Genomic DNA, 26,547 nt, shown 5'->3' with positions numbered 1-26,547 from the left:
TGGGAGGCGGCTACCTTCTCCAGAACCTTTGACAGGAAGGTGAGGTTGGAGATTGGCCTGTAATTTGCAAGGACCTCCGGGTCAGAGGTTGGTTTCTTTATTACTGGGCAAATGATAGCAGATTTAAGGGCAGATGGGACATGACCAGTTTTAAAGGAGAGATTCACAAGGTTGGTGATGATTGGGCTAACAGCAGGAATAATTGACTTGAGTAGAACAGTTGGGATGGGATCTAAGGAGCAGGTAGATGGCTTCATTTTTCTTATGGTTTCCTCAATGTTACTCTGCTGAACCTCAGCGAAGTCTGTGAGGGATGGTAATCTCATTGGCGAAGAGTTTAAAACCAAAGGAGACAAGAGAGATGGGCCAGAAACTGAACAGCGTATGTTATTAACTTTGGATCTAAAAAAGTCCATAAAACTATTGCATCGCTCCTCTGTGGGGTCAATGGATGAGGATGTTTGAGGTTTCAGAAGATGGTTTATTGTGGAAAAAAGCTGCTTTGAGTTACCAGAGTTTGTATTTATAAGATTGGAGTAGAATTTAGAGCGTGCATCCTTCAAAGACTTAAAATAAATCTTTTGATGATCACGGAATGCAAGCTTGTGGACAGTTAAACAGGACTGTTTACAGCGGCGTTCTAGGATACGGCCCTCAGTTTTCATTTTCCGTAAATCCTGTGTGAACCAGGGAGCAGAATGTTTAAAGTTGACTTCACGTGTCCTGATAGGGGCATGGAGGTCAAAAACACTACTCAGTGCTGTATTGTAGTATGTTGTCAGTTCATCTACATTTGCAGAGGCTGGGCAGCTGATTTGTTGAAGGTCTTCAATGATAGAAGTAGGATCAATTTGTTTCCAGTTCCTGAATGATATTTGGCGTTTGGGTCTGTTTGTTGGCAGCATACAAGATAAGGCCATAGAGACCGACTTGTGGTCAGATACACCCAGGTCATCTATCTCCAGATTGTTTATAGGGGCGTCAGAAATGACCAGATCTAGGGTGTGGCCCTTGGTGTGTGTGGGACCCTTAACATGTTGCTGGAGACCAAGGCAGTCAAGCAAGCTCAGGAACTCTGTTGCTAAGTGACAGGAAGGGTTGTCAATATGGATGTTAAAATCACCAAGTATGACAATTCTGGTTGACATAGAGCAAAATGATGTGAGTAAGTCATGTATTTCATGAAGAAATGAGGCGTGTGGTTTGGGGGGGCGGTATATGAGAAGCACTGTCATGGAGTATGGAGGTTTACATTTAAAGGCTAAACATTCCATGGAAGTGAGGTCAGGTAATGACAAAGGAGATAGTTTTAGTTCCGCCCGATGGATAACGGCCAAACCACCCCCGCGTCCAGTACTGCGGGCTTTCTCCATGTAGGTATAGCCCTGGGGGCAGGCTTCATTGAGGATTGAGTAGTCCCCAATTTTGTGCCAAGTTTCAACTAAACACATGAAATCTATTTTTTTATTCAAAATGTGATCATGGATGAAAAAGGATTTATTGTTAAGAGATTGTGAATTAAATAATTCCATAGTAGCAGGAGACATAGCTGAAGTCTCTGGAAGTCTCTGTAAACTTCGTAATACACTGTGATCCACTCCATGTTTTACATTTCTCCCAGCACTAGAGGCTCTCAGGGGGTGGGGGAGGGATAGAGGGCAACTACGTATTCCAGATCCGACAGTGTACTGATGACGTCGCAAGGATGCGACACGTGCAGGTGAAGAGCAGATGGTGGGAATGTTGATGGTGTCACTCGAGGAATAAACAAACTTTCTCCGTGTACTTCTGTGGATATAACGTGATCGACGCAGAAGTCCATACTGTCTGATGGTTGTAATACAAGGTGGAGTAGTGATCTTATTGAGACTCAGCAGTTGAGAGGTGGAATATTTCAACATCATGCCGGACACTTGTGACATTAGCGCGTTGCTAAGCGCGGCCAATCCTCCGACAATTTCAGGCAGCCTAAGCACACCAGTCGGTAGAAACAGTAGTAACTTTATATTCCAAGGCGTTGGCTCACAAACAGCGGGACAGAGATGATTTGCAGGCACTGGAAGCGATGACAGCAAGACGGCAGCAGACCGCAAACGGTAGGCAAGTTGCTAGGCTTCTATCAGAGGTTTAAAAACTAGTCTAATAATCTTTTGAATTGAGATCAAAAGATAAAAGTGTACACTATGTAAAAAGTTCATTTAAAACTTTAAAAATTTTTAAAATGATAAGATCCGTGACGGAGAAGCGGTGAACAAACAGCGCCAGCGTCCTCTCCCTTCTCTCAGGATGAAACTACCCATGGTACATGTGACTGTTTTTGATTCAACAATAAACAGAGATAAGTCTGTATGTCAAAAAGAAAGAAGAATCATTTGTGTGTGTGCTCAAATACTTTTGGATTGAAAAAGTGTTGCATGCCTTTTTCTACTCGGCATGACCACAGGCAACCCACAGATTGAGACAGAAAGCCAGAATCAATCCCTCTCAAAGACGTAATGGAGTTCTCCTCCACAGCCCAGCTTGGCGTAATGTTCTTGAGAGTGAATTTTCTCTCCGCCTCTTCAGCCTTTATTGTGATAAAAGAAAGTGGTTTTCCTCCTCTGTCAACCCTGAGGCTGTGAAACTGAGAACTGTGCACTACTAGGGTGAGAAGATAACAACTCAAGCACAACCTTTGAAGAAGTCAACATCTGCAGACATTTCCTGTCAGGTAAAGCCTTTCCTTTTGCTTTTTGTTTTTTATTAGAAGGACACCTTAGCCAAACTAAAAATTATTTCTTTAACTGAAGGTGAAATTAACAAATTATTAAAAATAAAAAATGTAACATAGAAAAGTATAACCATCATCTCAAAATCATTATTTAGCAAAGGTCTTTAACTGTTTTAAATCTAGTTTTGAGACTTCCTTTGTGTCCCATAAAACACGTCACAACATGAGGAAAAATGCCGTCTGTTGCTTGTTCTCCCAACAGCATCAAGCTTCTCTCATGCTAACGCATTGACCCCAGGGGATCTTATGAAATACTTTCAATTATTTTACTTAAAGTTAACGAAAATCTAGCAGGAGTCAGCATCAAAACATTTTAAAGCTGATCGCTGTCAAAAAAGTTCAGTCGCAGTATGACAAAGTAGGTGTTTTGATTAATTCTACTCATGTAAAGCTGCTTTGCAACAATTAACAATTGTGAAAAGCGCTATATAAATAAAATTGAAATTGAATTGAAATGTCATTAATGTTTAATCAGTGTATACCGCTAGTCAACTAAATGAATATAACATGGCAAAGATGAATGCACATGACATTTAAGCCCTTTTCACACAGACATTCCGTAAAATACACGGGAAAGGCATCCTGGATTTTTCCGAAATCGTTAGATTTTTTGTTCATTTACACTGCCATGATTACCCGGCATCTGATTGTCCCAGAAAGACACGTGACCTGTTGAAAGTCCCGCCCTCTCATCTACGCAGCGTCTGAAGTTTGCAAATTATTTATTATTCCTCTCTTCAGAAACCACTTTTGTTTATGATAAGACTATAAAGGAGTGCGTGAACGCACAGTTCTATGCTGGTGAATGATCTCAGCTTCAGAGTGGATATTTGAAGAGCTCCCTGATCTCTGCTTTAATACAGTTTTCAGACATTTCTAACAATCGTGATTGTTTATATGCATTTAAAACCCGCAATTTGAGGAGCTGAACGATATATCTTGTTGGGATGGCGCACGGGTATTTTTGTTTATTATAGCTCAAATGAGCACGTTCGTGATATTCTTTTATGCTGCTGAATGATCTCCGTTTCAACGCAGTAAGTGACGAGCTAACTTACCTGATATCTGCTTCAGTCCAGATTGCTGACATTTCTCGTCGTGAATGTTGTAAATCCCTCATTTTAAAGAGTTGAACCAACTTCATGTTGCCATGTCACCCGTGTCCTCACTACGGCACGTGCGTCATTGTTTATGCGTCTCATTTATCATTTCCTGATAACTGCTTCAATCTAGTTTGCAACATTTCTCGTCGTGAATGTTTATATGCATGTTATCCTTCGTTTTAAGGAGCTGAACCATAACTTTTGTTTTGATGACGCGCGCGTCCTCACTACGACACGCCCATTATGGCATTGTTTCGGCTTCTTGTTCACACAGAGGGTTATCCGTGTATCTGACTAGGTCCTCTTTCCAGCAACGATCCCAGAAGATTAACGGGACGAGTTTGTGTTCACACAGACGCTTGTCTGGCAATTTTACGGGTATTTTCTGGACCAAAGGTCTGTGTGAATAGGGTTTTATATATTGATTCAATAGATTTATAGCATTTTGAAAAAAAAAACTTGTCATGGATTTTTTTGTGTTATTTTTTAATCATGGATATTTTTTATGTTATTTTAACCTGCTATGTGAAAGTTTGTAACAGAAAATAGTTGTTTTCATCTTTCTTTCTTGGTATAGATAGAAAACACGTTTTTACCGAAATTAGTTAAAATGGATTTATAGCGTTTTGGAACCAAACTAATCTGTGTATGTTTGGATCGTCTTTTTGAATCTGATCTTTATCAAAAGCCTTTAAAAAATTGTTATAATCTTTTATATTATTTATTATCAAATATAATATAATTATCTTTTATTATATTTATATTTTAAATATTTTTGTTCAAAATTTAGTATTTTTGAAGAAACCTACCCATATTTGAGAGGTATAAAATATTTAATATGAAACAGGTATATTTTGTTTAAAAGCAGAGGGTCTGTTCTATCAGCTGATATATTGTATGTTTATATATTTAAAGAAGACAATTTTCTTATAAGGCATTCATTTTTGTGAAAAGCATAAAAAACGCTGGTGCTGGCTGGCAACTTTTAGAAAAATCATGGCATTAACAACCAGCTGGCTGCACATTATTCTTCATGTAAAACTTACCTCTGCAGAGTCTTTCTGAAATGAGTTTGCTTGCTGTGTAAGGGTCTGCTCACAGCCACTGTCCCGGGCTAACAGAATATACGTGTCACCCAGTAAACAATCCTCATTTCGTGGGAGCAGTTTCCTGTTAGCAAACGGATCGGGGTGACAGCACCAGTCATCCACTAATGTGTTCCAGTTGCCATTAGGTAAGGGAAGAACTCGCTTAAAAACCCTGTAAAATAACATAATTTTCTTACAAATAATAGCTGACCATTTAAGGTTTCTCTTTCCAGAATTAGTAAAAGCTTAAGTAGAAAATCTAATTCTTTTTACCTGTCTTGAAGTACCGTAGACCCACAAGCTTGACACAGGAAGGAGTATTTCTCCTTAATCTTCAGCTGTCCAATCACACTGCTGGAATCCTCTGAAGTAAGAAACACAAAATAACCAATTAAGCTGAATCGCTAAAATAATAAAAGGATCTACACAAAGAGTTCAGATGCAAAACGGCTAAGCGCATCTAACATGTTTCCTTGTAAATGAGCAAATGGTATTTCTGAATGGCCTGAGAGCGAGATAAAACGGATTTGATGCTTTAAGCGTATAGTATGCACAATAATATATACAGAAATGTACAAAAGTCTTAGGTTACTATGCCACTATTATATTAGTTGTTTTTGCATTGGTATAATGACCATATGTAATTATTTCTTAATCACTTCATTAGAATACAACTAGAACATACAGGAAAATTGTATGCAGTATTAAAAACAGAATGAAATTATAAGATAAAGTGTTGAATATGTAGTATGAGCTCCTCTTACACTTGATCAATGGCAGGAACAGGCTCCTGCAGGCTCTCTTAAAACTTCCTAATTCTAATCTAATGTGTTTAGGACTTCAGTTTCCTCAAAAGAGTTCAAGATGTGGTAAGTGCCTATGGAGATCAACACAAAAATCTCGCTTTTACTCGCTGTTGTTTGTAACTTTAACATATTTTCTGTTTGTGTTTAACAGAGTGAGAAACAAGTATGGAAAGAGTTAAAACAACAAACTTGGTGATGGCTTTTGCACAATACTGTATTCACAACAATGTTTTGGATTGACAGCCCTTTTTAATGTTAGCCATCTGGTTACTTATGCACTCAAACTCATTTAAAATCTATTTATCTATGTTGCAAAATCATTTTTCAATCATCATTTCATCTATAAATATACAAATATCCTTAACATACCCATGCATAAAATAAAACAAATCTAATGATATAGTATATTCTTAACCTTTATGTTCTGCAACTTTGCTAAATTTAAGGTTTCAATAAAGCAAAGCCGCTCTACAGAAAATATGCAGTAGTACAGGCACATTATATATAAATAAAAAGAACATTAGCAGTACCAGGTGCCAAAACAATAGGGGCAGTGACAACTAATAGTTGTCTTTGTGATCAGAATGTTAATTTCATTGAGTTATTCAACAAATATGCAAATAAATTACTGCCAAAATTGTTCATTACAGATACTAACAGTAAAAGTGTTTTATTTATTTATCATATTTAATAATTTATCTATGTACATTTCTTTCTATTTATTGTACAAATTCCAAAAGTGAAATAATAACAGTTGTCTGGATAACTTAAAATAAAAATCAATAATATTGAAAAGGCTGTCTTACTTACGTATTCATTTAGCTGACGCTTTTATCCAAAGCGACTTACAATTGCTATATATGTCAAAGGTCGCACGCCTCAAGAGCAACTAGGGGTTAAGTGTTTTGCTCAGGGATACAATGGTGTGTTACAGTGGATTCGAACCCAGGTCTCTCACACCAAAGGCTTGTGTATTATCCATATATCCATATATATATCATATATACAGCCCTCACATAGTATAAACAGTATAAATAAAACTATTTCAATTAATTTATTTTGCATGCCCAAAGTCATCTGACTCTGACCTGCTCTTATGTTACTGACAGTCAAGTCTTTTATGTTAAGTTCTCCATTAATCTCTGTTAATCTGGTGTGTGTGGAGCTCAGGGGTCGGGCTATACTCATTACTCAAATTCTTCAAGTAAATCAATTGGAAAATTGCATGAAGTCACGCTTACAGACCCTGATGACATTCAGACGCTGACCTGGGCTTATCGCGCCCCCCCCCCCTTACCAGAACAGCTATTATACACTGGAGAGAAAGTGATTTATGGGTCATGCACTGAAAGTATTGAGCTTGTACCTGTCAGCTGGTCAACCTGTACACGCAGTCTAATGTGGCATCCGTCTTCAGTGATTCCTGGACTTTTCTGGCATGATCCCTCCACTAGACTCACACCAGGTGTTAGGTTCACCTGATAAGTCCAGTCAGGTGTCTGGATGTTTATGGTGGATTCTTCTTTAGACTCTATCTTCACATCTGTACCATCCCTACTGACGTCACTCCTGAGGGGTTAAACAGGAAGTAAATGGTAAAACACAAATCATCTTGACTCTTAGCTGCTGGGGTGTTGTGGATAACAGATTATAGGTCCAGATCAAAAGATTTATTTACAAACCTAAATATGGCTAAATATAAAAATACCTTGTTGGAATACTTTTACCTATTTGACCTACAAAACAACTGGCATTTTGATGACCATCTTTTCATCCAAAGCGGATTACAGTGCATTCAATATATATTCTTTATCAGTATGAATGTTCTCTGAGGATCAAACCCATGATATTTGTGCTGCTAATGCAATGCTCCATTACAGGAGCTACAGGAACACAAAACTAAATGATTTGAGAAGTCTTTGATGACCATAGCACACACAGTTCAGTACACTTAAGATTAGTACACTTTCATAAATTAACAACAACTAAAAATAAATTTTATACATATTACATTAACCATAATGACAAAAAATCACTTCCAACCATATTTAAGAAAGTAAACTCTGTCTAATACCACCATCTAGTGTTGAATTATGGCACTACTTCATTAAGCATAAATCCACAATGTCCAAAGCTTTGTCAGCAATGACAGACAGTATTGCAATGCACACTCAATTTTACAATAACACTACATTTAAATTGTTGTATATTCTAGTTTTAAATGTATATTATTAGAAACAGAGTGAAATGCACAAATGTTAATGTAAAGTGAGTTTTGGACAGATTAGCAAACTACCAATCTAGTTTTATTATTTCCATAGTACACAAAATAAAGTCTACAGTCAAGTGTGTGATATTCCTGTAATTATAAAATACCAGAATTACTGCATTTATCAAAAAGAATGCAATACTGCATCCCACAATGTCAACTTGACCTTTTATGTGTTTTGTGAAAAATAAAGCATTAGTAACATCGGCCTAACTTATTTGATTTTTCTTTAAAAAAAAGGAAAAAAATGAGTAATAATAACAATAGTTATTCCATTAGGTAAGCCCTTCAAATTTCTTATTATTAAATTTCACTGTTATTTATAGAGCCTTTAGGTAGTAATATCAGGTGGTATAGATAACTAAACATCTGAAAGCGTAGAGGATCTGTAACAGTTTGTTAATATAATAAGTCTATGTAATATCCCCATATCAATCTAATACAAAAAAAACAAAGGTTTATGTTAACACAGCCAAACCCCCACAAATTAATATCATAGGCTTTTCTGTAAATTGTGCTTCAGTAGTTTCAGAATCTGGTATTTTGTTTACATTATTAATTGATGGCAATAATGGTTATTACCAAAATACTATAGATTCATTGCAACACTAACGTTTGAGGTAAAATATGGTTACCATGGTAATTTTTGTAGAGGCTCCTGTAAATGTTTTATCTATCTTATTTTGAATGGACAACAAAAAAGACCCTGTACACTACATATACTACATTCAATGTAAATACACTACACTATTCCGCAAAGTCTCGCATTACATTCAATAATTCGTGCTACTTAGCTCATATTCATTGACACACAACTACTGTAACGAAATACGAGTTCATTAATTGGTATCAAATAGTTTAAAAGATAAAAACAAATGTTACCGAATAAACAAAAGGCCACTTTGCAACTTTTGTCTCAGCTCAAGAAAGATGCTGTCTTGCTGTGTAACTTCCATTTTATTGAGAAATGCACAATGCGCGGTGTTCAACACACGCCTGCTAAAAACAACGTGACTACAAATTTCTGCGACATGCTAGTGACGTCACCAGAAAATAAATAATTTCACATGAAAAGTCCTTTACCAACTATTGATACATAGAAGTAGAACCAATAGAACTAATGCATACCATTAGAGAGAGACCAACAAAAACCAATACAGTGTAGTGTGTTTTGGGCCATATTCCATTACAACCAATAAAATGACGAATTAAACCAACAGAATTTCTGTGATGTGTCTATTGTTTTTTTTAGCAGGGCTAGTAACTTTAGTATGATATATTTTTACAATCAGATATCAACGAACTCACTAAAATGTTTAGTCAACATTAGTTCTGCTATGCAGGCTATCAATGTTTAAAAAGCAGTTTGTGTAACTTTATCACACAATCAAACTAGGTTTAAACAAAGATCGAACCACAATAATAAAAACCACAGGAAGTGCGCAGTAGTGCAGATGTTCCGATGCGAATGGAATTAAAATATTGTTGTGACAATCCCCAATATTATATTTAAAAATGTGATTTTATACAAAAAGAAAAGTGATTAAGTTGATCGTTTAAACTCTTGTCGTTATTTTTTTTATTGCGTATATGTTATTGTGTATATTTAATACGTTCTGTCGATTATGTTATAGTTATAGCGTTGTGCCATGTAAATACTTTCAAAACACATAACTAAACTTAAATTTCGTGCGATACGTTTTTCTTTTATTTATTGAAGGACTTTTCGCGGCAGTTCAGTCAGACGCATGCGCAGTGTCAGAGCGCGGAATCGGAGGTGTGACGTCACATCAGCGTGCAGTGGATCCGTGGTGGCGGGAGATTTTTGACTGTTTTTGTCATTGTGTTTCATATTTTGCCTGAAAACATTCGCTCTTATTCACGGTTAACATGTGGAATCAAGGTATGTACTTCATTAATGTCTTTGTGTATAACTTAAAATGTATTGCTTCCGGGTTTTATTCACCAATCCGCAAATACACAATCCTGAAAGATCTCTGTCTGTGCTTGTGATGCAAATGTATGTTGGTTATACTCTCACTAGTGACTATAGTGACAAAACTCTAATGTTATGTATGGGATTAACAGCTAAAATACTAATAATTTATATGTGCATTGGATATCGTGTAGTATTGAGTATGTTTTTTTTATATTATTGACGTTACATTCAATTCATCAATGAAATATTCTTGATTGAAATCAAAAGTGATTTATATGTTTGGCAGGTAAATATGGTGAGGCTGGATATACGCAGTCTCCAGGAGGGTTTGGTTCACCAGCTGCATCCCAGGGTGGAGAAAAGAAAGGGGTCAGTCTGCTTCACCTGCATAGAGTCTATCAAAACATGTCCTTCTCATTTCTGATGTTTGTGTTAGGATAGCAGAGCCATTAGAATCATTACATTTCAATTTTTGCATTGTAACATTATTATCAAGCACATCTTTTACCTTATAACCTTTAACCTACATAATTTATTCAAAATTGTATTATTCTTATCTTTGGGACCATCAAACATTACTGTACATTTGAAAGTTGACAGTTTTAGCAGATATGCATATTTAAAACTATAAGCGAAACAGAGATCTTTATTTGATAAACATAGTTCTCCAATTTGATTGATTTACATGTTTGTGTGTTATGTAGAGAACACGAGCACAGCAGATTGTTCCCTGTACAGTGTCCCAGCTGATGTCTGCCGTGCAGGCAGAGGACGTCTTTAAAGTGGGAGAGGTAGAGATCGCACAGGTGAGTTTGACTGACAGCCTTCAAAGGAAATATGGGTGCGTTCATCATGTCTCATAACGATTGTCAGTTGTCCATAGAAATGTTCAGATACTAATACCTGAGCTCAGGGTATCAGCCGATACAGAGTACTGATCCGATACCTGTGTGTGTATTTGTATATACAACTAGCCCTGTATGAATTGATTAATTATTTTATGGTGTGCTTCAGTGGTTACAGTCCCGGCTAGATCATGTGGCCTTCCTGGAGTTTGTATGTTCTCCCTGTGTCAGCGTGGGTTTACTCCGGTGTCCTCCCACAGGCCAAAAACATGCAAGTTAGGTAAATTGGAGATATCAAATTGCCCCTCCCCAACCTGTGTATGGATTGCAGCATGGCATAAAGACAAGTTGCCGTTTTACTAGATTAAAATACTGCCAAACAGCGGACATACGGCTAGTGTGTTTTCATTTCTTCTTTGCTGCTCTAAACAGTGGTTGCTTGTGGCAAAGAAGAAACAACTCCACATTTGAAGCGTTAGCTATAGCATTAGCTATAGTGGGCATTAGGGATGTGCATCTCTATAACTTTGTCTGATGCAATATGCATCCTGATGCATAGCCTAGGATGCAATACATTAACCTCCTAAGACCCATCTTTGGTTTGTCTTTTTTTCTGATTTCTTCCAGCTATTTTGTACCAGGCAAGTTTAGGGCCAAGCTAAAATAAAAATAAAACCATCTCGAGATTCAAGTCATTAAAATGCGAAGGTAAGTCATTATTTAAGGAGAAAAAAGTGAGAATAAATATAATTTATTTAGAGAATAGAGTCGGCACGCATTTAACGAGAACCGAGTCGGCACGCATTTAACGAGAACCGAGTCGGCACGCATTTAACGAGAACCGAGTCGGCACGCATTTAACGAGAACCGAGTCGGCACGCATTTAACGAGAACCGAGTCGGCACGCATTTAACGAGAACCGAGTCGGCACGCATTTAACGAGAACCGAGTCGGCACGCATTTAACGAGAACCGAGTCGGCACGCATTTAACGAGAACCGAGTCGGCACGCATTTAACGAGAACCGAGTCGGCACGCATTTAACGAGAACCGAGTCGGCACGCATTTAACGAGAACCGAGTCGGCACGCATTTAACGAGAACCGAGTCGGCACGCATTTAACGAGAACCGAGTCGGCACGCATTTAACGAGAACCGAGTCGGCACGCATTTAACGAGAACCGAGTCGGCACGCATTTAACGAGAACCGAGACGGAACGCATTTAACGAGAACCGAGTCGGCACGCATTTAACGAGAACCGAGTCGGCACGCATTTAACGAGAACCGAGTCGGCACGCATTTAACGAGAACCGAGTCGGCACGCATTTAACGAGAACCGAGTCGGCACGCATTTAACGAGAACCGAGTCGGCACGCATTTAACGAGAACCGAGTCGGCACGCATTTAACGAGAACCGAGTCGGCACGCATTTAACGAGAACCGAGTCGGCACGCATTTAACGAGAACCGAGTCGGCACGCATTTAACGAGAACCGAGTCGGCACGCATTTAACGAGAACCGAGTCGGCACGCATTTAACGAGAACCGAGTCGGCACGCATTTAACGAGAACCGAGTCGGCACGCATTTAACGAGAACCGAGTCGGCACGCATTTAACGAGAACCGAGTCGGCACGCATTTAACGAGAACCGAGTCGGCACGCATTTAACGAGAACCGAGTCGGCACGCATTTAACGAGAACCGAGTCGGCACGCATTTAACGAGAAGCGAGTCGGCACGCATTTAACGAGAAGCGAGTCGGCACGCATTTAACGAGAAGCGAGTCGGCACGCATTTAACGAGAAGCGAGTCGGCACGCATTTAACGAGAAGCGAGTCGGCACGCATTTAACGAGAAGCGAGTCGGCACGCATTTAACGAGAAGCGAGTCGGCACGCATTTAACGAGAAGCGAGTCGGCACGCATTTAACGAGAAGCGAGTCGGCACGCATTTAACGAGAAGCGAGTCGGCACGCATTTAACGAGAAGCGAGTCGGCACGCATTTAACGAGAAGCGAGTCGGCACGCATTTAACGAGAAGCGAGTCGGCACGCATTTAACGAGAAGCGAGTCGGCACGCATTTAACGAGAAGCGAGTCGGCACGCATTTAACGAGAAGCGAGTCGGCACGCATTTAACGAGAAGCGAGTCGGCACGCATTTAACGAGAAGCGAGTCGGCACGCATTTAACGAGAAGCGAGTCGGCACGCATTTAACGAGAAGCGAGTCGGCACGCATTTAACGAGAAGCGAGTCGGCACGCATTTAACGAGAAGCGAGTCGGCACGCATTTAACGAGAAGCGAGTCATATTTTGATAATAATGTCATATTTTTACATTAATGTGTTTGAAGTGATGTGAACAAGCAGATCTGCAAATGCTTGTTGTATCCGATGCACAGTTTTTAAACCAATGCATTGCATCGTTAATTGCACCAAGCGAATCAGGCAATCTTCCTATCCCATAACTAGCGGGCATAACTAGGTCTTGTTTAAGAAAATGATATTGAATCAGTACATGGGTTCAAGTGCTTGCTGATACCGATGCCAACATTTTTTGTAGTATAGCCAGCCAATCCGATACAAATGGAACAACCCTAGTTGTTCAGGTGATCATCACAGAATGATGATGTAATCCCACAGAAGTAATCAAGACTAAATATAAATTCACTAGATTCTGTGATTTGAGCGCTCAAACTGCAAACACAGACATGTTCATATATCACATGTCATATGCTTTAAAGCGTAACTAAACCCCTGGTCAGAGCGTGACTCCACCCACTGGCAATATTTGAAAAATGCAAGAAAAGTGGGCAGATCCCAACACAAATAGAGGGGACGAACTAGTGTGTGGTGAGATCGTAACAAGGGCGTGGTGAGCTTGAATCTGCTTACGTCATGAGTTATTTTTTGGACCCAACATCCAATTGGAAAATTCAACTGCAGTAGCCACCGTTCAAGCATATATTGTAGTATTGAAACACTTTATACCCAAATGTCAAAAAACTTACTAAAATCAATGAACAGCACTAATAAAGCATCATTCTTACAGATCATTAACTAAAAAAAGTTGGTTTAGGGTTTAGTTACTCTTTAACAACTACATGGGGGACTTTAAAATAAAACACCTATTGAATTGACAAATTTGAGAAACCACACTCATGAACAAGAATTCACAAAAAATTCTTCAGTATGCCTAATATAAATGGTGATAAAGATTATTTAAGGTGGAGCATTACAAGTGGTTTTAGAAGATGCATTTGGCACGCATGAAAATAGCTGTACACTGTCCCCGTTGACCACTTGTGGGTAAATTATCTTAGACGGATGTTAGTAATATGTGCATACGGGCCTAGTAAAGTCAAACATGAAACATTTATAATAGAGCTCTTCTAATAATAAAAGCAGTGCTCGAGAAGAGCCTATTGTGATCAATGAGGCTGTTTACACCTTGTGTTAAGATCTGTTTTGGTCAACTGGAAAATACATGTGTAAATTAGGTGAAAAACATTTTGAGCTGGCCCACTTTTGACCACATTCAAATGCATGCGACTGGATCATCTTTGTTTAGAAGCATATGTGGTCAAATGTGTTCGAGCAGCCAAAAAAGACCGCCTGCTCTCTGCCTATCGATCTAATGTGTAATGTGCCAAACACAATGACTTCTGACTAGTGTGGACCCACAGTGTGCGGTTTTTAGGCTGTCATTGATAAAACTAAAGCGGCTGCTCAGTATGGTTTCATTTTGCAAACGTGTGAAAGTTGCAGGAACTTATTTCATTTATTGCTCTGAAATATCAGAGAAAGCTCTTGCATGTTCAAAACAGCATGTTTTCTAACATCACAAGCAGCGGTACTCTGACATAATATTAGTGTCCACAAAAATTACTTCTTATCAAAAAAATCTGCCATCCCGGATTAAGATGGTATTTCCTTCCAGCAGTGGATGAACTGGTATCACCCGCATGGTCCTTTAAAGTAATAGCTGATAGGCTTCATATGTTATGTATGTTGTGCATTTGTCTTGCTCATTGCGTGTTTACTTTTTTATGCACTACACTGACCTCGAGTCTGCTCCCGTTCACACAGCGAAACCAATTTGTTTCTTGCGTTATTCTGTGTTTGGGTCTCATCGCATTCGCACATGTGCTCCTAAATAAATAAAAATTTAATTCACACCTTATTATTTTTAGTCACAAATGCGAATGAAATGCTCGCACCGTCGAGCCCTGCCAGGACTTTGATCTCAGGCCCACCACAACATTATTGTTCGCACACTTTACAATGATGGTGGAGTTTGTAGTGATTAAACAGTTGTAGTTGTAGATTAAGTACAACAGGGTTTAGGACTAACTGTGGGTTCACACCAGCCGCGGAAGAGGCGGCAAAAACGCGCTATTCGTGCGTAGTTGGACGCTTGAACATTTGAGTTCATTCGCTTCATTCTCGCGTGAAAGCTGCGGGTGAAATTCTAGTCATTCGAGAAATTCACACGGAAATCCGCGTCATGAGAGGGGCTTCTGGGACTCCGCGGAGACTACACCACTCTGCTCGCTTCCTGTAATCACGTCACTACTACAGCAAGCTCCTGATTGGTTAACGCGGCGCAGAATTCTGCCAAAGTTCAGATTTTTCCGCGCCGCGGCTACCGCGTGTACCGCGCCGCAGGATGCCTAATCGCGTGTTTGCATTGACTTAACATGTAAATCATCCGTGCTTGCCGCATCTTCCGCGGCTGGTGTGAATGCACAGTTAGGGTGGCACAGTTCACAAAGTCTACGGTTCGGTTCATATCACGATTTTAGGTTCTGTACGGTTCTTGTTGTTGTTTTCTCTTTTAATCGTTAACACTCCAGAAATTTACTTCAGCATATGATATAAGGGTGTCACGATTTAGATTATAATTTAAAATCGATAGAAATTAAGTCACAACCTCGAATTGCGAATGAAAAAAATGGAGTCACGTCCGTTCTGCTTGCCAAGCGGAAAAAAACACGTGTTGAGTGCTGCAAGTCAACTTTCTCTAACTTCGCTAGCTAGATTTTTATTTACTGTTATACAACTGTTTTTGACACAATCACTACAACACTGCTGAACTAAACAAACCCTTATAATAATAATAACAATCACTCCCTCTTTGCATATAATGTAATGAATAGAGAGGTCTAAGAGAGAGAAGAAGAATATTAATTTAATGAATAATATCACTGGAGTAATACATTGTAAGGAAAGTATCAAAACCAATGGATTGTTTAACTGATATTTTATGGTAGAATAATTCATATTTTGTTGTTATATTTTATGAAATCTATGCATTTACTCGTGCATTTACTGTATCAAACTGCAATAGCTTGCAGAGGTAATAAATAATTAATTAATTTCCACAAAATTTATTTAGATGTTTTTAGTGAAATAATGTTTATCTAGTAAATGTTAATATAACTTAGGGTAAATTATATTTAAAATTGGCTACGGGCATAGGTGTTTATGTTTGCAATAAGCCCTTAAACGGACAGACTGGAGCGATGAAATCATCTGGAAATCTATTAATAATTAGAATAGAAAATAAGTAGAGAAGATGTCCGGTGTTTTGTCGAAGTCTGTTCCCTCTATGTGTTTCTTATAGCGTTTCCATCACATTACATTTATAATTTATTCAGAATATATGTTTTTTTATACTGAAAAAGCAATAATATCACCATTTTTTTACATTATGAAATATTTTTAAAACTGGTAATATTATTGCTTTTTCAGCTCCAGAAAACAGGAAAATTATGAAATATTTAATAAACGTTATTAATACATGATAGTATTGCTTTTATATGTTCTTTAGCGATTCAGACTGTAAAAAATAATTGATTTAGCAAAAAAGAACAATACATATACATTACATTCATGCATATCAGTAGCCAAGCCATTTAAACTTTTATTTATCTAAAAAATAAACGTAACATGATTAAAATAAGCTATAAGAAACATTGCACTAAAGCAGTAATTCTTAAAGTGTGGTCCGCGGACCACTAGTGGTCCACAAAACCCCCCAGTGGTCCACCAAAAGATAACCTAAACTAGAAAAGTGTATTTCAAATCATCACTTATTTAAGTACATTTTTAATGCACTTGCGAAACTGTGATATCAGTTCTTGCCATTCTGTTTTAATAACGTAAAAATAGATCGGTGGCTAAACCAAAGAGGAGTCAAAGGAAAAGATCAAGCGTCAACTGAAAGCAGCTCAAATCCACAGATCTATTAGTTTTGTAATGTACTAGTTTTTGTTTCATGTGTAAAATCCCTGTAATTTCAGTGATTTTGGACATTAAGGGGAACATTTTTTTCCAGCATTTTATTGTTGCCTTTCACTTCATATACCCACCACCTCATTTTTAAACTAATGGCTCTTTGGAATGGCATAAAGTGGGACCTAGGCTGTTATAGTATGTTTAATTGCAGTTTTTTTCCACATGCAGTTTGTTGTTCATATTAAGCTGCAACTCATTTCACATTTACTTTTTCAAATTAAATAAAATCCATATAATAATTTCTGAACATAGCATTGCATTTGTGTTTAAAACATTTGTTTTTGACTTGAAACAGTTAAATATTAAACTTAAATTTAGCGTATCCTTCCTCTTTTGTTGTTTTTTGGGGGCATGTTAGAGTGGGATTCTGTTAGGTGGTCCTCAGAAATTTTTTTGAAGATTAAGTGGTCCTTGGGCTGAAAAAGTTTGAGAAACACTGATATAGAGCAGTGGGTCAATCCAATTGTACGAAACCAATACCCAATAATGGCAAATTGCTTAAATATTGGGAAACAGATATATTGGTTGATCTCTAGTCTCCAGTGCTTAGTGTGAGGAAAGGTGAGACGTGGTGGCCTACTCTTAAGGGGATCGCACACCAGCCGCGCAGCTCAGCGTCGCGTCTAGGACAACTCGGAGGTATTGTAAACCGGTAGTGCACATTAAATAGCGCGAGCTTCGTCAGATAGCGTCTACTTCAAAATGCAAAATATACGTTAGCAGCCAATGTTAATCGTTAATGATTTGGCACAAATATGATGTTATTTAATGTTAAACTATGTGAGTGGCACTGTGTGGCGCGACAGGGATTTGAGCAACTTCCTGAGTCACAGCTGGGCGGCGCGGACAGGCGCCACCTGGCGTGCGTATACTCATAGAAAACAATGTGTTAGTTTTTTTTTTTTTTTTTTTTTTTTAGAACGGCATGGCCGGTGTGCGATCCCCTTTAATGCTTGTGGTCTGTTAGTCAAGGAGTTGCAGAACCATTAACTTGGTGTTAGTTTTGGTGGGAATGATTATATTAGAGGCTTACTGTAGTTAACAAAACAGCCCTTTAACATCAATTTCCTTCCTCTTATCCAGATGATTTAGGTTTTGTGTGGAGTGGTCAAAACCACTAAAAAGGATATAATGAAACGGAGGTGTAGCCCTGAAATCCACCCTTTTACTACAACTGTGTTTGCTATTATTTAAATTTGCTTTTTAAATCTAGGTTACTATTGTTGGAGTTATTAGAGGAACTGACAAATCCACAATCAACATCCAGTACAAAGTGGATGATATGACAGCAGCTCCAATGGATGTGAAGCAGTGGATAGATACAGAGGTACAGACTGTGATGACTGTGTGCATTCAATTTGTCCTTTATGTGTATATATACGTAAACATTGACTGTGAACCCCTGTGCAGGACATGGGTGTGGATAACTCGGTCATTCCTCCAGGCACTTATGTCAAAGTCTCCGGCAACCTGCGCTCTTTCCAGGTCAGAACTTCTCCAAGTATCTCTTTTATCCATTTTGCCAACTTTGTATACCTTTGTTGCTTTGTTTATTTATTGTGTACTCTAATTGTTATTGCACAGCACTTTGGATGGCTAGTGGCCAGATATGTGCTTTAGAAAAAAAAAGGAATTAAACGTATACTTGTATACATGTATACTTTTCTGCACAAGCTCCAGGAATACCATACTATAGGCCAGGGTTCCCCAAATCTTACCCTAGGGCAGAGGTCCCCAACCACCGGGTCGCGACCCAGTACTGGGTCGTGGACAAGTTGCCACCGGGTCGCAAGAACGTCCCGAAAAAATGTGCATAATAGCCACGTAATAGCTTAATCGGGTATTTTGTACTGTAAGAGCCGACTTCAAATAACATCAATCATTTCCACTTTTGAACAGAGCCGCGCTCTCTCTCTTTTTCTCCGCCTCTCTCTCTCTACAAGCGCATCAGCGATCACATTGCTGTCATTAGAGTTTGAGCATACAGTACTTCTAAAACACAATCGATCAAAGAATTGCGGAGGTATGACTTTATGAATCATTTGCAAATGTACGTCGCAATGATGTACATATGCGGAGACGTTCAAATGTGTGACAGTGCAACTGAAAAGTAATTATTTTATTCTGCTTTAAAACAACTTCAGAATTATCCATCGATCGTAGCACCATGATCAAAATAAACTATTAGGCTAATAATATTTTAACGGCTACACTTTTAACGTAGGTTTGAAAGGAACCTAAACTTGTCAATCATCATTAATCATGGTAAACGTGAGTCTCCGTGCCTCTGCGCCCATGCAGCCGCAATTCTTCTGGCATCTCTTCTCCTTTACTGCATTGTTCTTCTCTTCTGTTACTTGGAATTGGGTCTCGAGCCCGACCAAGGTTCGAGCTGCCTTCGAGAACAGCAAGCCAAGTTCGTTTAGGTTCCATTAATTATTAAGAGTAAATGGGCAGGCAAACTAGTAAAAACAATGAAAGTAAAAAACAATCCGCCAAAATATGGTTTTACACGTCTATAGAAAATATACTATAGCCTAAATAAATCAATTATTAATTTTCCTAATGCATTATCTTTACTTCCGTTTAAAACGTAAATTTCGAAAAGGAGGATTTTCAGCACGTTTGAACCGCAACTCAGCGACACCAACCACCCCCCCCCCAATCTCACCCCCCGGTCCGCGAAATTTTTTTAAAGCTGAAACCGGTCCGTGGTGAAAAAAAGGTTGGGGACCCCTGCCCTAGGGGGCCGGAGCGCTACAGAGTTTAGGTCCAACCCTAATCAAACTTACCCACCTGTGATTTTCTAGTTATCATGAAGTCCTTGATTAGTTTGCTCAGGTGTGTTTGCTCAGGGTTGGAGCTAAACTCTGCATTGCTCCGAACCTCCAGGGTAAGATTTGGGGAACCCTGGCCCTGCAGTTACTGCGGGACAGTGGTTAGATTACAGACCTCTCTACACTGTACCCTTTCCAGTAAATTTCCGAGAGTAATCAAATGCAATGTAATGTTTGGGTTTTTGTTGTAGAATAACAGGTCACTGGTTGCATTTAGCGTGAGACCTCTAGAAGATATGAACGAAGTTACTTCACACATGTTGGAGGTTGTGCACGCTCACATGCTACAGAGTAAACCGCAGGCCACGGTAAGACTGCCAAATGTCCTTCTCACATTTTACTTCTGCTTTTCATGCACATATATGTAATACCTCTTTGACAGTTTTCTCACATTTTTGTGCATCCGTTAACTGAAGGATAAATTGACCTGAATTGACCTAAATTGACATTACAGCATGGTTTAGTAAATTTCTTTTATTCCATGGTCTTTTGGAATTCTTGATTCTGATTGGCTGGAAGGTTGTTTCATGCACAGTTAGGTTCAGCTAGTTTAATCTCGGTTGTAAATGAATACACTGCTACCCTCAAACATTAGTAACCATAGCAACTCAGTGATAGTTGCACAGCTAGTATTGCTCTTTGCAGTGCAATATTTGACCAAATGGGTAGAAACGCCAGCTATTTTCACGTAGACCTGCCTAATTAAAATCAGACACAGGCAGACATAAGGTAGGGCAATTTATTTAAATTAATTATTTATTTTAATTATTGAAAGAGAGAGATTGTGTGTGTGATAGATGCTTTGGTTATCTCTAATAGCCGAAGTTTCCTTCAAGTATACCTAAAAATAGACACATGACAATCTCTTTCTCCTAGACAAATTTTTCAGCAGTTTAAAATTTTGTTTGATTTTAATTGTATTAATGCATTCCAATAAATGTAATTTTAAAGCACAGCTTAATTCCTGTGTTTATTTTTAAGATTTTTCTTTGCCTTAGCATCGTGCATTTGAAATCTATTGGGTTAGGGTGTTGACTTGTGTTTTTCTGCAATGCCTATTGTAATATGAGAACCACTGTATGGCATTTTTTTTTTTGTGTAGCCCACAGATTTCTCAATGTATAAACCTGGCAAAGGCATTACTCTGTATGTTCTGCGATCTGACTATTGCAGATGCGTGCATTGTGATGTCAATGCTGAAATGATATGTAGTGAGATAGTGGCAGTATGACTGAAAATGTAGTGGGGACATACATACAAAATTACTAAATTGAATATTGTGTTTTTATGAATTGTTAATTTAAAATTATCAATGTATTTTTTTCAAGTTTATATTTATATTAAATCCCTGAATTGATTTAAAATGAATGAAAGATTAAAACTAAATACAGTATGTCACAAAAGTATCCTATTTTAGCAGATATTTTAATATACCTTTTTTAGGGATAATAATATAGAAATGAAATTTGGATATATTTAAGAGTAGTCAATGTGCTGCTTGTAAAGCAGGTTAGATTTGCTGTCCTCTGAAAATAACTTTGCATACAGCCATTAATGTCAAAATAGGTTCAAATATATCCACATTTCATTTCTGTAGTATTGTCCCCTGAGAAGATATACTAAAATATTTACTAATATGTGAAGGGTGTACTTTTGTGATATACTGTATGCATCATTGCAATTGACAGAAGAGAAACCTGTCCTTTAATAAATAATAATTCAATAAGAAATAGGTTTTCCTGGCTGTCACAATTTTTTTCTAAGAAGCCATAAACCACCAGATTGTGATTTCTCCTGTAACTAGCATGCTTGATAAAAAAATATTCTTCATTTTACAGACGGGAGGCAGTGGAGGGATGAACATGATGTCTGCATCACATACTAGCATGGGTAGTGTTGGATCAGCAGGAGTCTATTCTGGTGCCAATACGATGCTTGTGAATGGATTGAGCGCTAACCAGAACCAAGTGAGTTAAAGGGAACATATATTATGCAAAATCCACTTTTACAAGGTGTTTGGACATACATGTGTTTTGGCAGTGTGTGAACACAACCACCCTACAAAAAAAATCCACCTATTTTTAATCATTAACCCAAAGCAGTCTCATTACACATATTGTTTTGATTCTCTTGTTAATGTGATGTCACACTGATAAAGCAGCCACTAACTGACTGATTAACTTCACACACAAATGTGTTTAAATGTGTTTGTTAGCACGTTAAAGCATTAATGCAGCTAAAGATACTTTTGTCTTAGACTCTTTTCACAGAAATCAGATCTATTTTAACCGAGAGCGCTCACTGGCTGTGTTAACATGGACACCTTTTGCCTCAATCAGAATGAAATCATTTTATTTGATATCCTATAACATGTTTACATGAACACCTAATAATGTGATTGGGTTGATGTGCGTTTTTATATGGAATTAGCTTTAAATTAGATGCGCTCATCGCAAAAATCAGGGGTGCAAACTTTTAACCTTGAAGTTTATTCAGTCTGTGCAGATTGAGCGCACACACTTAACTCTTGGTATTTTCTCAATCGAGGTTACTGTGCTGTGCGAGTGGTCCCAAAAACATTTGTACTAGAGATGCTCCGATCAGCATTTTTGTGGCCGATTACCGATCACCAAGATCATGATCTGCCGATCACAGAATGGCAGTGGAATGGGAATCTTTTATCTATAATCCAGCAGAGTTTGCACCACTTGTAGAAATACTATAAATTAGGTATATTATTGTTTTAATAGAGAATCAAATAAATAAGCACAACAAATATTTCTTCTTGCAAAGAGAAATGTAATATACCTTTAAAAAGGTTTATGTCTGTTAAAAGTAATTAAAATAAAACACTTCACAGTCTTTACTGTATGAATTAAATATACACGCATTTGTATGAAGTACAACAGTTCTTCACTGATGAACAGAGAGTAATTTTATTGAGAGATGAATTAGGATACTGTAGCTTTAAGACGTGGGAGAGATCATTCTCTTCACGTGCACTGATGACCGGCTGCTGTGTATGCGTGCGGTGGGTGTCCGCGAACAAGAGCAGCTGTGAGGAAAATGGAATTTAAACCTTCAAAACTTTAAAGCGAATGCAAGTAATAAACTTTCGGCATGAGGATGCAATTGTCCGCGATAGATATGTGTTGTATATGCTGTTTGATAGGAATGTGAAGACGCATCGCGCTGAGGACCGGAGCGCCTCCTCATAGAAAATACGCATATATCTGTAAAGGCAGAGAGAGAGATCCAAATCTGTACGTCACACATGAGCAACGGGTTACAAAATGCTGGCACTGTCTAAAATGATCTCTGATTGCAGCCGCATCAGGAACGCTATGATGACAAAAGTAAACAGAAAGATCGGCTCATGAGATCAGCAAATTTAGCGAGTGCCGATCGCGTCATTTAATTTAATGCCGTTATCGGCTGATTACGATCGGCGGCTGATCGATCGGAGCATCCCTAATTTGTACACATATTTAAGCACCGCAGTTTTAAATCAAGTGAATGTAAGCCGTTGAAACACAAACACAGTGCCTTAAAGGGGAAGAATTTTGCTCTTGTCTGTCAATCGTGTTAATCAAACGAAAATTTAATCTCCCATCATTACTCTTAACTAAATCAGTTTTCTGCCTTTAATAAGATTTGTACATCGAATTGTACACGAGTTTTATTCGAATTGCTCGTTCAGAGTTTATATTCATACTGTATTAGAGCTATGATTGTGAACAGTAAAAAATCTGAATTATTTGTTTATGTACTGAATAATATGGGTGCTGTGGGTTGTTTATGTGGTCCTAATGTCTTGTTCCTCTTTTTTATCAGGACCTCGAGTCTGTAACAAAAGATTGTTTGATTGATTGATTGATTGATAAATATGAAGTACACATTTCTGTAACACTTTACAAAAAGGTTGTATTTGTTCACATTAGTAAATCATTATAAACAATTTTTTTTTATGTCATTACAGTAATTGATGTTAGTTTGAGGTGCATTAACTAATCTAACAGTTTCATAAAAAAGTTATTAGTAAATGCTACAATTAATAAGATTTATTAATAATTAAAATAATAATAATAATAATATATTATCGCTGAGAATACAAAAAAAATCACTGTGCGTCTATTTTAGGTCATACTTAAAAAAACAATGAGCATCAGCAAAAAAAAGCAGCAGCAAAAACAGTTAAAACAGTTTTTGATCAGTTTAAATCATGGACTGACCAGAGAACACTGTCTCATATCACTTTACAGGGGATTGGAAGGAGATTAGGAAAATTTAAGAATGACAAGACAGTCACCTCATGTGACTAAGCTTGCGTTATTTGTGTCACACATCATTACATCACTGCATATGCTTCACACTCCAGTTCAGTAGGTGCCATTAAAAAAAGGAAAGAAGAACATTGCACGTGTTTTGTCCCATTTGCACTTATCAATTTGATCAAGTGTTTACATGTGCTTTTAAACGGATTACAAAAGGTATAAACCACCCCTTTCAAACGGATTAAATTTTTTTTACCAGTATGGTTCTTTTTATTTTCCGATTGAGGGGTTTACATGGAGCATTTTCATTTGGATTGAACATTTAAACCGATTACAATCCATGTAAATGCAGATACAGTCTGTTGGTAAGGGAGTGAGAATCTGTAGCTCACACATTTAAGGGTACAGACATGAAAACAGTGCATTTTTACTCCAGCCAAAATAGGGGAATTTTGTACATGCTATAATAAATGATCTGTAGGGTATTTTGAGCTAAAACTTAAAGCACATATTCTGAGACTTACATACAAAATTGGTATATTATGTACCCTTTAAGATGAATAGGTTTTCATTCAAGGTTAAAACTCTTTATAGTTGTCATTAAAGCAGCTGTACAGCTCTATAGTTATGGTTTGATGTAAAGTATAATTTTTGACTTGTTGGTGTAATATTGCTGATACTTAAGAGTGTTTTTGATCTTGTTTTGTGCAGGTTTTAGCTCTGATCAAAAGCTGCCAGGACCCTCAGGGCATCAGCATGCAAGATCTCAAGCAAAAGCTCAGTAGCATGAGCGTCAATGCTATCAGGTACAGACTTCCCTAATGTGATACTGTGAAGAAAGAGCTTTCATAGGGGACTTCAACCAAAACGAGCAGCGGACCTTTCTCTTCCTCTTTCTTATAAGGAATTGCTCATCGGATAACCCTAAATAAATGTTGAGAATAGCTCATCTTTAATTCCCTTAAACAACTTCCTCTTTTGTCTTAAAATATTTCGAAGGCTTTATCAGATAGGCTACTCTTTTGTATTTCATACAATGGATTTCAATTCATGGATTATAGAGGTATTATCATAATGGTGTCCATATACATAAAGTAAATCCAATCTCTACTGTTCGTGCATCAAGCCGTTTGGTGTCAGTTCATAGTGACACGGACGTTTTAGAGCTTTAAATTCTTTAAACACTACTACAGTTTTTTCTTGCCCTAAGATTTATTATTCTGGACCACAAAACCAGTCATAAGGGTCAATGTTTTAAAACTGAGTTAAAAATACAAAAAAATAGGCTTTCCATTTATGTGGGGTTTGGCCAAGATACTATTTAAAAATCTGGAATCTGATGGTGCAAAAAATTTAAATATTGAGAAAATCTCCTATTAAAGTTGTCAAAATAAAGTTATTAGCGCTGCATCCAAAAAAAGTTTATATATTTATGGTAGGAAATACAAAATGTATTCATGGAACATGATCTTTACTTAATATCCTAATAATTTTTGGCATAAAATATTCTATACTATTTTTGACTCTTTGCTTTTTTATTTTAAGGCTTGGGTCACATTTAATAGAAATGGAATGCAGGGGTAACCTGTTAGCAAACCGTTCCAGATCTGGACCCCTGATAAGAACAATGATTTGTCCAAAAGGAAATTTAAAGACAGAACCACTTGTGTTTTTAATAAATTACTTCTGAAATAGTGATATCTGTCTTTTGACTATCTGTGACTATCTGTATCCTCATTTGTAATCAACAGACCTTCACAAGCTCACACTTTGCAAAATTCTGTTCATCGCCTTTTCAGTAACCTTTTGACTTAAGGCAATATTTGAAGTTTCTTTTCCTGACTCAGACCCGTTCTGAAAGTGTAAACCATTATGAATAAATTAATGTCGGCTGCTGGCCATATTTAGCTGAAATGCAAATGAAGCCACCCTCATGAAAAGAAGCTGTGTTCCTTGAATGCCGATCTCGATTTCTTTATCTTTTATAGGCAGATCGTCGACTTTCTTGGAAATGAAGGACACATTTTCTCCACCATTGACGAGGACCATTTTAGATCAACTGACAATGATGTTTAATTACCAGAGTTTGCCCCTGACCTAAAAACCCCAGAAGCCTTACATTGTCACAAAGTTAAATAAGTTAATTATTTCAAGTTTTTTTTTTCAGTAACCACACCACATCTTGTCATCTTTTTGTATCTTTAATAAAAGTGTAAAAAAGTTATTTTTAAATGTACATTTGTCCCATTGTAACAACGTTGAGAATTAAAAATGGAATCTCAGTTTTGGCCTTTCTATCCTGTGATTTCTGAGGTTTCCTT

General features: G+C 37.7%; 2 protein-coding genes across 3 annotated transcripts in view; one reads left to right on the top strand and one right to left on the bottom strand.

Annotated features, from left to right (window-relative positions):
• The window catches only part of ube3d (ubiquitin protein ligase E3D), a 30,110-nt gene extending 21,044 nt beyond the window's left edge, over positions 1-9,066 (bottom strand). For both annotated transcript variants that reach the window (XM_065246373.2, XM_065246374.2), the window contains exons 1-4: positions 8,919-9,066; positions 7,134-7,336; positions 5,235-5,325; positions 4,920-5,133 (exon numbers count right to left, since the gene is read on the bottom strand). In XM_065246373.2, the coding sequence (XP_065102445.2) occupies positions 4,920-5,133; positions 5,235-5,325; positions 7,134-7,336; positions 8,919-8,992 (582 nt within the window). In that variant the 5' untranslated portion in view covers positions 8,993-9,066. The remainder of the gene's footprint in view (positions 1-4,919; positions 5,134-5,234; positions 5,326-7,133; positions 7,337-8,918) is intronic.
• A 722-nt stretch (positions 9,067-9,788) lies between these two features.
• rpa2 (replication protein A2) lies at positions 9,789-26,508 on the top strand. Its single transcript, XM_065246372.2, has 9 exons — positions 9,789-9,939; positions 10,262-10,344; positions 10,680-10,781; positions 18,329-18,442; positions 18,526-18,600; positions 20,144-20,260; positions 21,791-21,919; positions 24,938-25,032; positions 26,215-26,508. Exons 1-9 carry the CDS (start codon positions 9,927-9,929, stop codon positions 26,300-26,302), a joined length of 816 nt encoding a protein of 271 aa, XP_065102444.2. The 5' UTR covers positions 9,789-9,926; the 3' UTR covers positions 26,303-26,508.
• Positions 26,509-26,547: the final 39 nt, after the last annotated feature.

Source organism: Paramisgurnus dabryanus, chromosome 13, assembly GCF_030506205.2.
Source record: "Paramisgurnus dabryanus chromosome 13, PD_genome_1.1, whole genome shotgun sequence".
NCBI classification, from domain to species: Eukaryota; Metazoa; Chordata; class Actinopteri; order Cypriniformes; family Cobitidae; genus Paramisgurnus; species Paramisgurnus dabryanus.
Note: the sequence above shows the minus strand (reverse complement) of the source record. Positions and strands in the feature narration are given on the sequence as shown.

Bases quoted from the DNA above. Each gene is read 5' to 3' on its own strand.
- rpa2 (XM_065246372.2), top strand. The intron at 20,261-21,790 runs GTAAGACTGCCA...TTCATTTTACAG, and splicing joins AGAGTAAACCGCAGGCCACG to ACGGGAGGCAGTGGAGGGAT. The intron at 25,033-26,214 runs GTACAGACTTCC...TATCTTTTATAG, and splicing joins ATGAGCGTCAATGCTATCAG to GCAGATCGTCGACTTTCTTG.